This window comes from Sipha flava, unplaced genomic scaffold, assembly GCF_003268045.1.
Source record: "Sipha flava isolate LNK unplaced genomic scaffold, YSA_version1 132_pilon_pilon, whole genome shotgun sequence".
NCBI lineage: Eukaryota > Metazoa > Arthropoda > Insecta > Hemiptera > Aphididae > Sipha > Sipha flava.
In genome coordinates, this window is record NW_020271758.1 from 575586 (window position 1) to 588919 (window position 13334).

Genomic DNA, 13334 nt, shown 5'->3' on the forward strand with positions numbered 1-13334 from the left:
CTCGGTCGAACTAAATGTTAATACACAACCATTAACTTTTTATGAAGTTCAAACGAAGTTCATTATACTTTTCATTTGTTCTCTTATTTTTCTGTCTATCACACTAACCTACATTAATTTTTACCAACCCAAAACCATAGCGATTAGACGGCGTTTCTGTGGACGATTTCTGTTTTTCGTTATTAATATAATTGTTATTATTTCCAATAAATTATTTTCAACATCAAACAATTCATGTCAAACATTAACCGAAATATTTGACCACACGAGAACGAGATCGATTAAAATGTACGCAGACAAAATAAAACGAAATAAAACAGAATAAAGTAACCGAACTTCTCAAAATTAAAATCGTATCCGTTGATTTCGCGTCGATTAAGAAACAATTGATACAAACCGTAGTAGTTAAATGAATTGTGAGACCCAAGACTATCTAGTTAAGTTAAAACCGAATTAAACCGTTAATGTGTAAAATTAATGAATCGTGTACGCACACCAGAAGTTTGGAACGAAAAACAATAAATAAATAAACGTGTAATCCGGACGACAGATGTTAAGTAGTGTTGATAACGCTGACCAGTATGTGCGAAACAAATCCGTTTGTTATTGCACGCACGTCGCTCTTGTGATCTCGTTAGTATACATCCGTGCGTATATTATCGTAAATAACATAGTGTGATAGTAGTGATAGCGCAACAGTAGCCCGAAGACGGTTCACGGGATAATACAAAAACTCACCTCTCGCTCTCGTCGACCCCACGATTTCGTCTTCATCTGCCGGTTGATTTCGCGATACATCTAGTGCAAACTCTCGGTTTTGTTAACCTAATCATTTTCGAGTAACGCTATCGAATGGCAACAAAATAGGATTCACGCGGATTATAAACTCTGCAGCAGTCGTTTTTCTAGTTCTCTCGTATACACGTATAGTTTCGAAGAAAAAAAAGAAACGAGTAAACATGGGCACAACTCGACAACAACTTTCCGGTAAACTGATCAAAAAAACATGACTGTTGTAAATATCACGTCCGTAATAACAATAAACGTTTCATAATTATCTGAAATACAATAATGCATCACTATATTCTGCGTTGTCACGACGAAATTTCCGATACACCGCTATGTTCACGTGTTACAGACTTTTAAAAGTATTACCTAACACGCTGTAGGTTAATAAAATAAGTGAGTCACGATCATACATTTCAATTTATTTATAAATTAATCGTTTTCAAAATAGCTATACAACCGTCAAATAAATCGTAGTTATTATTATATGATATTTATGAATAATGTACGAGTATTCACTAATTTCAACATATTATATTAACTGACGATCAATTTCTGTTTTTTTTTTTTTTCATAAAGTACCCTAATCATTTTTTCAGTTAAATTTACATTTTTAATACACATTTTAAAAACTTTTTAGGTCTGTAAAATTTGGTAATGGCCGTTTTATTAGATTTACTTTTCTGAAAGTATTTATGATTCAACTTCATAATTTAATAACAATCTTTTCAGAATATTTTTTTCACGATTTTTTTAATTTTCAGTAAAATTTGTTAAGTTAATAATAAAAAAAAATAAAAAAAAATATTAGCGTAAATTCGTGTAATAAGTACAGAATAGGTTCAGATTATGGAGATGGTAATACTTTGTATTTTTTTTCTTGAACTATGTGAAATTGAAATTAAATTAAATGTAATTTAATGTTATTTTTAATTATTCTAGATTTTCAACTTTGATCATGTATTCATTAGCTTAAAATTGTATAGTCCAATAATTAAAATTAAGGATACAATTATAATAAATAAATTGACACAAATCACGTAGATATTTTGTACAATTTAAGTTTTACTGTTTATTATTTATTTATTATTATTTCAACAGAATAATGGGCCCCCTAAGCATGCTCGTGCGTGGGCTCATGAATACTTAACTAACAAATAATTTTCTCTTAATATTATTTTGACGATTTTTATTTACACAAAAATTTATTAATATTAATTATTAAAAAATATGACAAACAAGCAATTCAAATTTTTGTTAAATATTGTTATTTTTTAAGTGTAAGCGAAGTTTTGTTCATTTACACATTTATTTATATGTAGTATGAAATAATATTGGGGAAGTCTGTACTTTTTAAATAGTAAGGTAATATGAATGTTTTTTACAGTGTTTAAGAATAAGTTATTGTCTAGTAACCAATATTGTATTATTTGTATATCTCTTTGGATTTTTTTAAATACTTCGGTCCAATAACCACCTGTAATAACTAATACAGTATCGTCTGCAAAATAGGTCAGATTTCCACTTAAAGGTAGAAAATTTAAATCATTAAGTTGGATCTTAAATAAGACTGGAGACAGTAACGTACCCTATAGGACACTGAATTTTATTAGTTCTTCAGAACTTAAAGTATTTTTATATTTTACGTATTGAAAACAAAAACAAACATGATCTTATAAGTTTTTATGCTATTTCATATACTCCTATATTTTTTAGTTTGTATAATAATATAATATTTCATGGTTCGCTGTATCAAAGGCTTTGGCAAGTTCTAATTATTTAGTAGCACATTTTTTTATCATTATCTACTTTATATACTGATTCAGTAATATTAGCTACCTATTGCTTGATATGTACCTTTTTTTGATATAAACCGTATTGTAATGGTGATAATAGGTTGTACGTTTCGAAATATTATTGTAGATCATTTTGAAAAATTTTTTCAAAAATTATTAGGATATTTGATATAATAGATATAAAGCACTATTTTGGAACATTTTTTTTTGTCCTTTTTTTTGAGAGTTGGTGTGACTATTGATATTTTAAATGTATCGGAAAAAAACATTATATAAAATAGATAAATTTAAAATATATGATAGTGATATTAATAAATTGTGTACATTATTTTCGATTGTTAGATGAAATATTATTAAAACCTAATGCAGAATAAATTTTTTAATGATTAAACTGTTTTTAATGTAAATTCAATACTTATAAACTTAAAATTATTAAGGTTATGTGTTGTATATATATATTTGTTGAGTTATTTTTACAAATTTGGTTAGTGATAATATGTTTTATTTTAAAAGATTCTGAGAGAATATATTTTGATTAAATTTGAAAATAGTTCTATGGTTAGATTACTTTTTTCGGTTATTTGAGAGATTAATAATTTTTAGAGATAATTTAATAATGATCTGTGATTTTTGTGTAAACAACATAAGTAATGGTATTTTTTTAAGATATTATTTTAATAAACATATGATCTATACAAGACCCACCATTTTTATTTGATCTTGTATTGGAATTGATTGTATTTATAAAGCCATAATTATATAAAAGTTTATGATAATAATTTATATTTTCATTATTTGTTTAATAATTATATCGATATTTACATCACCGAGGATCGTAGAGTAAAAACTATTTTGAGTCTTTGTTTATTTTTAGAATATTTTGTTAAATTTTGATTAAATAATTACCCATTTATATATGCTTATAATACAAATTTACCTGTCTCTAATAAAAAAATTATTTCTAAGCAAAAAATAATTTAATTTGGGTTTAATTTGAAATCTGTTATTTTAACGGTTTTAATTGAGTTTGAGATACATATAATTTTCGATTACATATAAAATTCCATCGTTTTTAATTTTAAATTTAATTTAAGATCAGTCGAGACAAGTGGTTGTTGCAGCGATTGGCCTAAATAGCTTGTAAAACGTCATAGAGAGATAGATTCCAAAGTTTTAATTTTTTGATGTTTTTGTATAATGTGTAGTGTTCTAGTATGCAAAATCTATTTGGGTCAGTATCCTGTAATCCTAGCTTCAGTTAAAATTATAATATAAATTTATATTTTCACATTATCAATATGAATACACAGTTCATCAAAGTTTTTAGGTATGTTTCGAATATTTAATAATAGAATATTCATTGGATATGTATTTTTTAATTTCTTATAAGAATGTAACCAAGTTTCATTCGATGTTTTTAATTCATTGGAATTTATATTACAAATTGAAGAAATATTATTGTCGAATTGTATTTCTTATTGAGTATTATTTTTCACGTAATAGTTTGTTCATTTTATTAGGATAAATTAAAGTAACTATCAACAAACTGTGATTTAATTTTATATAATAAAATACATTCATAACATTCATAATAATCTTAATGTAGAATGTACCTATGTCTTTCATATTTATAAATAAAATTGAGATAGACGTAGTGGAAAGATTTCATATAAGTTATATAATATATTATTATCATTAATTGATTCGTAAGGTTTAATTGCTAGTATATGAGTAGCACAATAAATCTGAGATTACAGTAGGGAATAATTAATATTATAATATATATATATTTCTATTATTATTAGAATGTATCTGTATTCATTTTTATTCTTAAAGACCACAATAATAAATTAATAACAACGTTATGATAGGTAATAGTAGTTGTTAAATGTACTTACAGTACTTACTATTTCAAAATCAAAAATATTTCTTATGTTGATAAAATTATAATTTTCGATTTTCCTTAACAGGCATTGGAGGATATTCATACAAATGTGTAATTTTTTTCTTTGATAATTTGATTCGTCTTGGTAATCCTCTTTTCTTTCGTTAAGTGTTAATGCTATATATTCAACTATGCTGTTCATAAAAAGAATTTGTGCATTTTAAATGGTCATCTATTTGAACAATGTATTTATAATACACAGCGATAATTGTTATTTGTTTTATTCAATCTACCTTCACGTTTCGCAATGTTCACCGTAAACATTATTTCCATTTTTCGTTTGGGGATAAATAATTGTTTTTGCTTGCATCATTATGCAATCAATGAAAAATAAAAAAAAAAGTTCCGAACCACGTTACGTTGAAAGCAAACGATTATTGAACAGTTATTATTCATACACGAAATCAAAAATTTAAAAATCAAACATCCATTTATGTCAATCATTTTTTTTTCGCGTTTATACCGTTGATTTTTTAGGTTTTTTACGGCAAGATGAAAATTATTGTTATACTGCAGCGTTGTTCGCGGCTAAAAGTGAATAAAATAAAAAAATAAAAATAAACAGCCCGACCACACACTAATGACGATGTACATTTCACGTTCGTAACACGATAAAATGTACCGTAAAAATCAACCGATATGCTAGCCAGACACCGTAACCTTGTGTAGGCCGTACAGTAGCTCTGCAACATTATCATACGCACGTATTTTATACCCACTCACATGTTATTAAATGCGTTCCGCGAGTGATGCCGAGCTTCACGCGTATGCACATATAATGTTTTAGTTCTCATTTCCAATTATTGATTAATTTCCATAGGTAGGTATACATCACAAGTTTAAAATCCGTAACTACACGGTATAGAGGCTTCAATATTGAAAACCGACGGTGTGTGTTTTTAATGTAATATGTGCGCACGTCGCATGGCCTTAAAACGAACCATGAAACAATCTATGAAATGTATTATCTTTTATTTATGAAATATTAAATAATCTAATTAATCGTCTTGCAATTTTGCAGGCGATACGTTGGTTGGTTTTCACATTTTGATCGAGATCTAAATAAACCTTTTACTCGTATGAACCGTTCCACTCGCGACTACACGCATAGTTTTAATGGACCTATATGTCGTATGCTCCGAAGATGTAATGAAATCAATTTCGATTTCGATTTTGATGGTGAATCTAAACGCTTTAGCTTTTACGTCTTGATTTCAAATAGTAAACCACCAAATGTATAAAACATGGCTTTGAGTTATTAAGGAATTGTTAATCAATAAAACCATATAATTTTTTTTTTTTTTTTTAGAAAATACATATTACAGAAATAAGAAATCAATCATAATAATTGAATACTATTATAAGTATTACTACTATCAATATTATATATATTTAAACACTTTTTTTTTTTAAACACGCTACAAACTCAATTGGCGTTAGTAAACTATTATTATATCACGTAATAATAGTTATAAGCACACGTCATGCCGTGTTCGAAATGCATTCCTACTGTTCGCAATGATTCCGTTAGGCTTCCATGGTACCGTCTGCGCGGCCACGTATCAATAAACAATCTGACGATATTTTCGCGCGCACACGATCCCGGTGACTGAGACTTGACGACGTAGCACGACGTTTCCAAACGCTGCGTTACACTTTGACGTGGAGTTCTCAGTTTTTAGAAAATCGGTTTTCAGAACCAATCCGATACTGCGGTGTCCCGCGGAAAAATGTAACGAAATCGTGTATTGCGTCGGTTGGCACGTCTCGAAATTCCGGTCGATCTTAGAAAATTGCCGCACAGTTCTGAATGCAAAAACAGAAATCTAATAAACGCCAGCCGCCGGAGATAACTCGCGGTCCTCGCAGCGTATATACCAAACACGATTTCTGGGTCGCAACGGTTATTGTGCTCGTATTTATTGGACTGGCAAATCGAATCGGTTCCCGAGCAAATGACAAATTCATTTATTTCACTTCCGCGTAGTAATCATACACTCGCGACGGGGAATGCGTGCATCGCGTAATATTGTATTCGATTTTTGCTACGGCGACGGCACACACGGGGCGAAAACGCGTTTATTTTTATCGGTACCCAGTTTCGGGACACAACAGCGCGGATTTTTCACGTAAGCCAACGAAAACGTCATGTTTTCGCGGCACAGTCGGGGTATGCGTTCGCCTGCCTCCAGTCCTTAACGAAATAATAAATAATTAATACGTATCCGGAGATGAACGTTTTCGTTGTATCGTTGAACACTTTGTCGAGAAATTGTTTTTGTGCCTTCAACTGTTTAGTGGATTTTTTTTTTTTCCATTCGGCTGCAATGTAATAGTCATTGCATGTAATCCCGTTACAGAAAACATAAAAAAAAAAAAAGCAATCAAAATTCACTTGTGTAATATCACTCGGAGGATTTATACCGTTTACGTACGGATGTGTCTTTTTATTATTTTTTGATACGTCACGGACTTGTAAACTTTGCACGTACATCATGTTATAAACACAAAGGTCATTTACGAATATATGTTTATATTGTTTTATGAAAAAAAAAAAACCCCCGTCTAGGTTTGAATTTTCCTTCACGAATTATTTTACGGATATTATTGTGATGGATGATCCCGATGCGGAATCGCTAACTCATAAACGGAGTGTTATTGCTTCGGTCGTACCACACACGTGCGATACGCGTTCGACGGTGTTGAATTTTTGTAATATAATTCTTAACATTCAATCGCGTGTTCCCAGGAAATAAAATTACTTCCAATTTGTAACGTATAAAATTGCATTTTTACTAGTTTTTTCCCCGTCGCACAGTGGAGCCATCGACATCAAAGGCTGGAAAAAATAGCATTTATCGAATTGAATTATCCCATCGTAATATTATATATATCGTCGATACAGGAGTTCGTAATGCATTGGAAACTCGCTTTTTGTACGAGATACGGACTTAAATTGATTTAGTTACAGCGGCTGTAACATTAGTCCACCGTGCATCACAATATAATTTAATTTTAGCATTTTTATTATAACTTTGAGAATTTTACGTTTGCTAAACGTTCAATCAAATTAACACGGAACTGCTAACAAAAGGTCACTTTTGTCACTTTTTTTTTTCGTCATTTCATAATAACGATAAAAAATATTAATTTACTTCCTGGTTCGAGCAGGCTTTAATAATTGCAAAATCAAATAATCAATCAGTAATTTTTTACCTCGATGAAAAAAATGTTGCCCATATCTACCCCGTTTTGTGTTAATAATAGTTTCTGCCTGCGACAATGCATACTAATTTCACAGGAAAAAAAAATTATTTTGCATATAACCTTTATCCTTTTGTGTTCGGTCCAGTGTAGCACGAATAATTATACAAAGGTCCAATTATTATTATTTAAAGTACAATTTGTTAAAACCGTATTGTGCACTTACTATGGCGGCGGTCGTCCCCACGGCCCTTCATTTAATCGTTCACTCTACACAGTATTATGGGTACCCAAGTACGGGTGACCAGAGCCGTCCTAGGGATTTTTAGGGCTTGGGGTAAATTATTCGGAGACCCTTCAATCATAATAACAATATAAAAGTATGATAAAAAAATATACACTCCAAATTTGCAAAATGTTGGTAAATATAGTTTTCCAAACTTCAACCAATCAAGGTCATTTTAAATGTATCGATGTATTTACATTTCTAATAACTTTTCAACAATGAATTACCAGTCACCACTTTCTAATAAAAGTTAAATTTATTTCTAGATAATTTATAAACAGTCATAGAAATTATCACAGAAAGATTTTGTCGCAACGATACCCACGATAACGAACTTGTACGTACATTTGTATAAAATTATAAAGAAAAATATATGAATATTAATAATAATCTCTAACAGATAGCGCCGAATATTTCCAATCAATCTGGACTTTAAGGACGCCCCATTTAAATTGTTCTATACCGGGGCCAAAGACAAAATAGTCCTGTCGCTCACCCCCCCTCCCTGAGGACGGCTCTGCCGGTGACGAGTAACCGCGACGGTGTACTTACTAAGCATAATGACAATTGTGATCACTATTCAGTGCTGCGCACACGATGCGATACACGATATATCGTTGCCGTTCGTTTTTCCCGTCCGTTTACGATTGATTCGGAGGGACATGGCCGTGAGGTGTACGCGCGTGTTCATCAAATAAAAAAAAAAAAAAATGCCATTTTCAAAAGAAACGCACGGTCTTACGTTTATTTTTACCCGTGCGCAGACGGCGGGCGAAAAAAAAAAAGAACATGTCATTAATTTCAAATCTATATATAATGATAGAAATTATATTTGTTATATACGTAAGCGCGTGTTTGTGTTCTTAGGGCTCGCGCACACGCGCGCACGTGAACGTACACACACACACACGTGTATTGTACAGGGTCTTTTTTGAGTTTCGCAATGTTAAAAAAAAAAAACTCTGAGCACCATCAATCGTGAACAACTTACGGGAGACATGTTGTAAAAGTTACCGCATAATATATTATTGTTTTCTTTCCATTATTGAAAAGATGAATAACCGTCAACGATCCATCCAGTTTTCAAAGCGGTTCATCGAGCGTCTCGTCCGCGGAGGTTATTATTTTTTAATTCTTTCAAAATATTTTAACGGATAAATTAACCGTCACGTGAAAGACCCTGTATACACATACACGCGCGAACGCCAGCGCACACGAACACTAATACGAACACGCACACGCACACACACATGCACACACACATACACACACACGCACACACACACACACACACACACACACATATATACTTACACGCACATACACACACATGCACACACGTAGAACTAGCAAAGCACGCGACGACGTTATATGGTAATCGATTCGTACCTAATTCAAACTTATATAACTGTGAACGGCGAAAAACCAGCACAGCGGCGCCGGTATACGCACGGCGCGTTTGGGGTCGTTTCGCGTTTCGTGTCGGTTTTTTCTTTTCCATTTTCATTTTCTCGTCTACTGACTAATCATTATTTTACGTTATTATTATACACACACACACACACACACACACACATTACATAATGTAATACATGTATATTTATTCGCTTGTTCGTTATTATAATATGTTTTAGTAGTATTTTGTTTGCAACAGAAATCCGTGTACATACTTATTTAAATATTGTGTGTTTCTTTTTGCATTTCAGTTGTCGTGTTGGCTAACATATCGCTGTCCCGTCAGGAATGTTTTCCCCGTGAGTAACAAACAAAACATTTAAAATATTTTATCTTCTAACAATATATAACGTACACATACGTATAATACGTTTTACGATACGTCGACGGTACTTGGTATAAATTAATTAATATTTTTCGTATTTCGTTTACGGACGGTTTTTTTTTTTTTAAATTTATTTTAAATTGTGTCCGGTAAACAACTCGAATGGAAAAATACGTGATACGAAATAATGTGATATTATAATACACACACACATACACAAACACACACACACGAATTATTACTATATCGGCCCGAATGAAGGAAATTAGAATAATCGTTTTACTCGTTGTTATCATACCCGGAGTCGTCGGCACTAGTACGGAATGCTCGGCATATCAAGGTAGGTGTGTGACGTAGCTATTGCAATACCGACTTGTGTACACCTAAAAGTCTAATGTAACACAATAACGCTGTTTTCCGTACACCCGTAATATTATTAACTCCGTAACACACGTAACCGTCTAATAAAAAGTGTGAAGAAACGGGCCGTAGCCATTTTCCTCCGCGAGATACCGTTTTCAGTCCGTTTTTCCTCGTGTATGAACACAATACCACAGGTCAGGTTATTTATGCATATTTTTATCCTTCAAATCATTTCATTCATTTTATTTTTAATTTTTTTTCTTCTTCTTCTTCTTATCTTTACGCTTTGATATTTATTTCACACGCACTGTTAACATAGTTTTTCATTGATGATCAAGAAAAAGTGCGCGCATTTTACGTGCTTGGGAGGGGTTCGAATCGTTTAAAATTCTTATGATCGTGTTAAAAATGTGTTTAAATTTTTTTAGCGTTTCGTGTGTACAACGACACCGTATGTCGTAACGCGCGTAACTTCGATACTTTCGTACAACCTACTAGTTCTGATGTAGAATAAATAACGTATACGTTTTTTGTGTTTAATATTTTTTTTATATTAAATACTTCGCAAATCATAATTCGTGTAGAGATTTTCATTAATATCCAAGGGAACAACATAGAATAGTTACTAGTTGAACTAGTTTCGATATAAAATAGTTATTTAAAACTTATGCACGGCATATAAGAAAAATAATAATTTCTTAGATATTATTTACATTACATTTTAATAAATCTAGATAATTTTACATTTTCGGTATTACATGATGTGATTACAGTTTGATCGCGTTCAATTATATTTTGAATATTAATATTTTTTTAATTTTGATTAGCCCATTACTTCTTACAGTAGTATATATTTTGTACACTGATTTCTATAGCAGTATTTCAAAAAGTAGTTTTTTTTTTTTTTTTTTATTAAAGTATCTATTTCATGATAAGCTGGTGGTTTTGTGCGACCAATGTTTTATACAAAATTTCAAATTCGCACAATTTTAATCATATATTTTTTATATTATATTTAAATAAAAATGTAAAAATTTGATTGGGTTGGGGTTAGAAGTGTTTACTCGACACGTGAAACTGTTAAGTAAAAAAATAAATTTCATGCTGCTGCTGTGAAATTTTCATATAATAAACTTAAATAATCTTTGAGTACTAGATCGGCACTTGATTAGATATTATTTGATGATGAAAGAAAATCATGGTATCGCTTTTATGGAACAACATGGTCCTTGTCAAAAAAAACTGTATACTGTGACAAGTGCCGTTGCTCCTATTTTAGGGAACCGAGTAGAAAATATTACAAACATTATAATTATACAAAATATATTATATGTTTATCTTCAAAATATTAATCATACGGTTTTAATTATTTACGTATTATGTACGCCATCACGTCAAAGCGGTCGGATGGATATTTTTCCTTTTGCTTTAATTATTACCGCTCATCGAATACCTAACTAATATCGAATAACTAATATCAGTCCCCGCTTAAGATTATAATACTATAACAGTAGCAATCTGAATTTTTTAGATGAAGAAAATTGCAAATTCACAGTTTATTAACCTCGGACCAGTGAATATTTGTACATAAATGTTTGGTTTTAACCCTAGCACAGCTAGGGAATATGAGTGCCTTCAACGAGTAAATTAATAAAGTACAAGTATGAATTAAGTTATTTTGTTCATAAAATCGGTAGACACTGAACTGTTATTCGAAAACTAATTTCTTACTCGTATTTTAGTTTTTGATCTAAGTAAAATATAACCCGCTATCTATATTATTTTAAGTACGAAAATGAGCAAAACCAAAGCACTCCTTTGATCAAATGTTTAGTTACACGAATGGATTTGGTTAGTTTCATGTTTTTAATTCCGAGCGAGTGAGTCCAGTAATAACTCAATTTAACTTTTAATAACTCAAATAAAACAAACTATAAAGCTTCTTTCATTCAATTTAAACTTTGTATACCTTTTCGAAGACTTTAAATTATATTCGTTATGCTTGAAATTTAAAATAATAAATAATGATAAAAATAAAGAGGTCAAATAATTTTCAACGAACCATATTTGATTGTTATGACCTTCTTTTTAGTCTTAATAGTTTCGACTGTCATGAATAAATATCGGACGTACAACTGTACAACGTATGTACGTGTGTAGAAAAAGATAAACGTTTTAAATTATAGAAATTATTTTAGAATTCTGACAAAATCATTGTTTACGTTCTAACACTATTTAATACTAGTTTTCGTGTTACGAATACATTCGACAGCGCAATTTGAATAAAAGGACCATACATTTGTTTTTTGAACATTATTATAATATAATCTATTTAAATCTTAAAACCGTTCCATAAACAACAGTGCAATTTAATATTTGTTAAGGACACTGTAAAATTCAAACGTAATAGCAATATTTTTGTTTGTACTTATTTTGTTGATTCCGGTTATTATTATCTATACACATTTATTATTACCGACACACGTCGGTTTCGTTTCTGGTCGAATCCAGAGCGAATCCATACATGGTACACTCAAGACTTTTGACACTAATCCGTGAAACATAAGCTATTTTGAAACAAACAGATAATATAATATAAACCTCGAAATTCAGCACAAAATGCTGGTTTCGCCCGTCCCTGTGCTATACCAATAAAACCATGTTATACAGACAAGCAAATGTAAATTCTCGCACGAGATATAGCAGGTAAAAACCACCCTTGAATTCTACGTAAGTTCCTATACAAATAAAAATTATAACGAATACAAATATCCTTCTCACTTCATTTGGACTTAGGACTGACAACGTAGTTCAGTTATTTTGTAAAACAAAATACCTTTGTAAAATACCACCCGGGATAGTCGAATTGCACTTATTACCTACAAATAAATGGTCGAATTGCACTTGGATTGAAAAAAGGTAATGGTCGAACTGTACTCCAGTAAAAAGCAGGTAGTGGTCGAACTGCACTCTTTCAAAAAAAGAGTTATAATGGAAAACCCTCTAAAAATATTACGAATCTTTCTGTTGAAGAACGCTACAGCGTACTTATTTAATAACAATATATATTAGTTCGTGCCATTTAGATAAAGCAGATAAAATATTATATAATAATTAAAGGGTGGACCGATCCTAGAACCGATACTTGGTATCGGCCGATATTGGTGGTATCGG

At 31.0% G+C, this 13334-nt stretch overlaps 1 protein-coding gene across 4 annotated transcripts in view; it reads left to right on the forward strand.

Moving 5' to 3' along the window:
• LOC112694677 (protein quiver) overlaps positions 1–13334 on the forward strand; it is a 41734-nt gene that overhangs the window by 6961 nt on the left and 21439 nt on the right. For 2 of the 4 annotated variants that reach the window (XM_025570225.1, XM_025570226.1), the window contains exon 4: positions 9724–9771. The exons of 1 other annotated variant lie outside the window; for it this stretch is intronic. In XM_025570225.1, the coding sequence (XP_025426010.1) occupies positions 9724–9771 (48 nt within the window). Of the gene's footprint in view, positions 1–9723; positions 9772–9793; positions 10138–13334 lie in introns of those variants that run through there. One more of the 4 variants, XM_025570224.1, reaches the window with a different exon arrangement.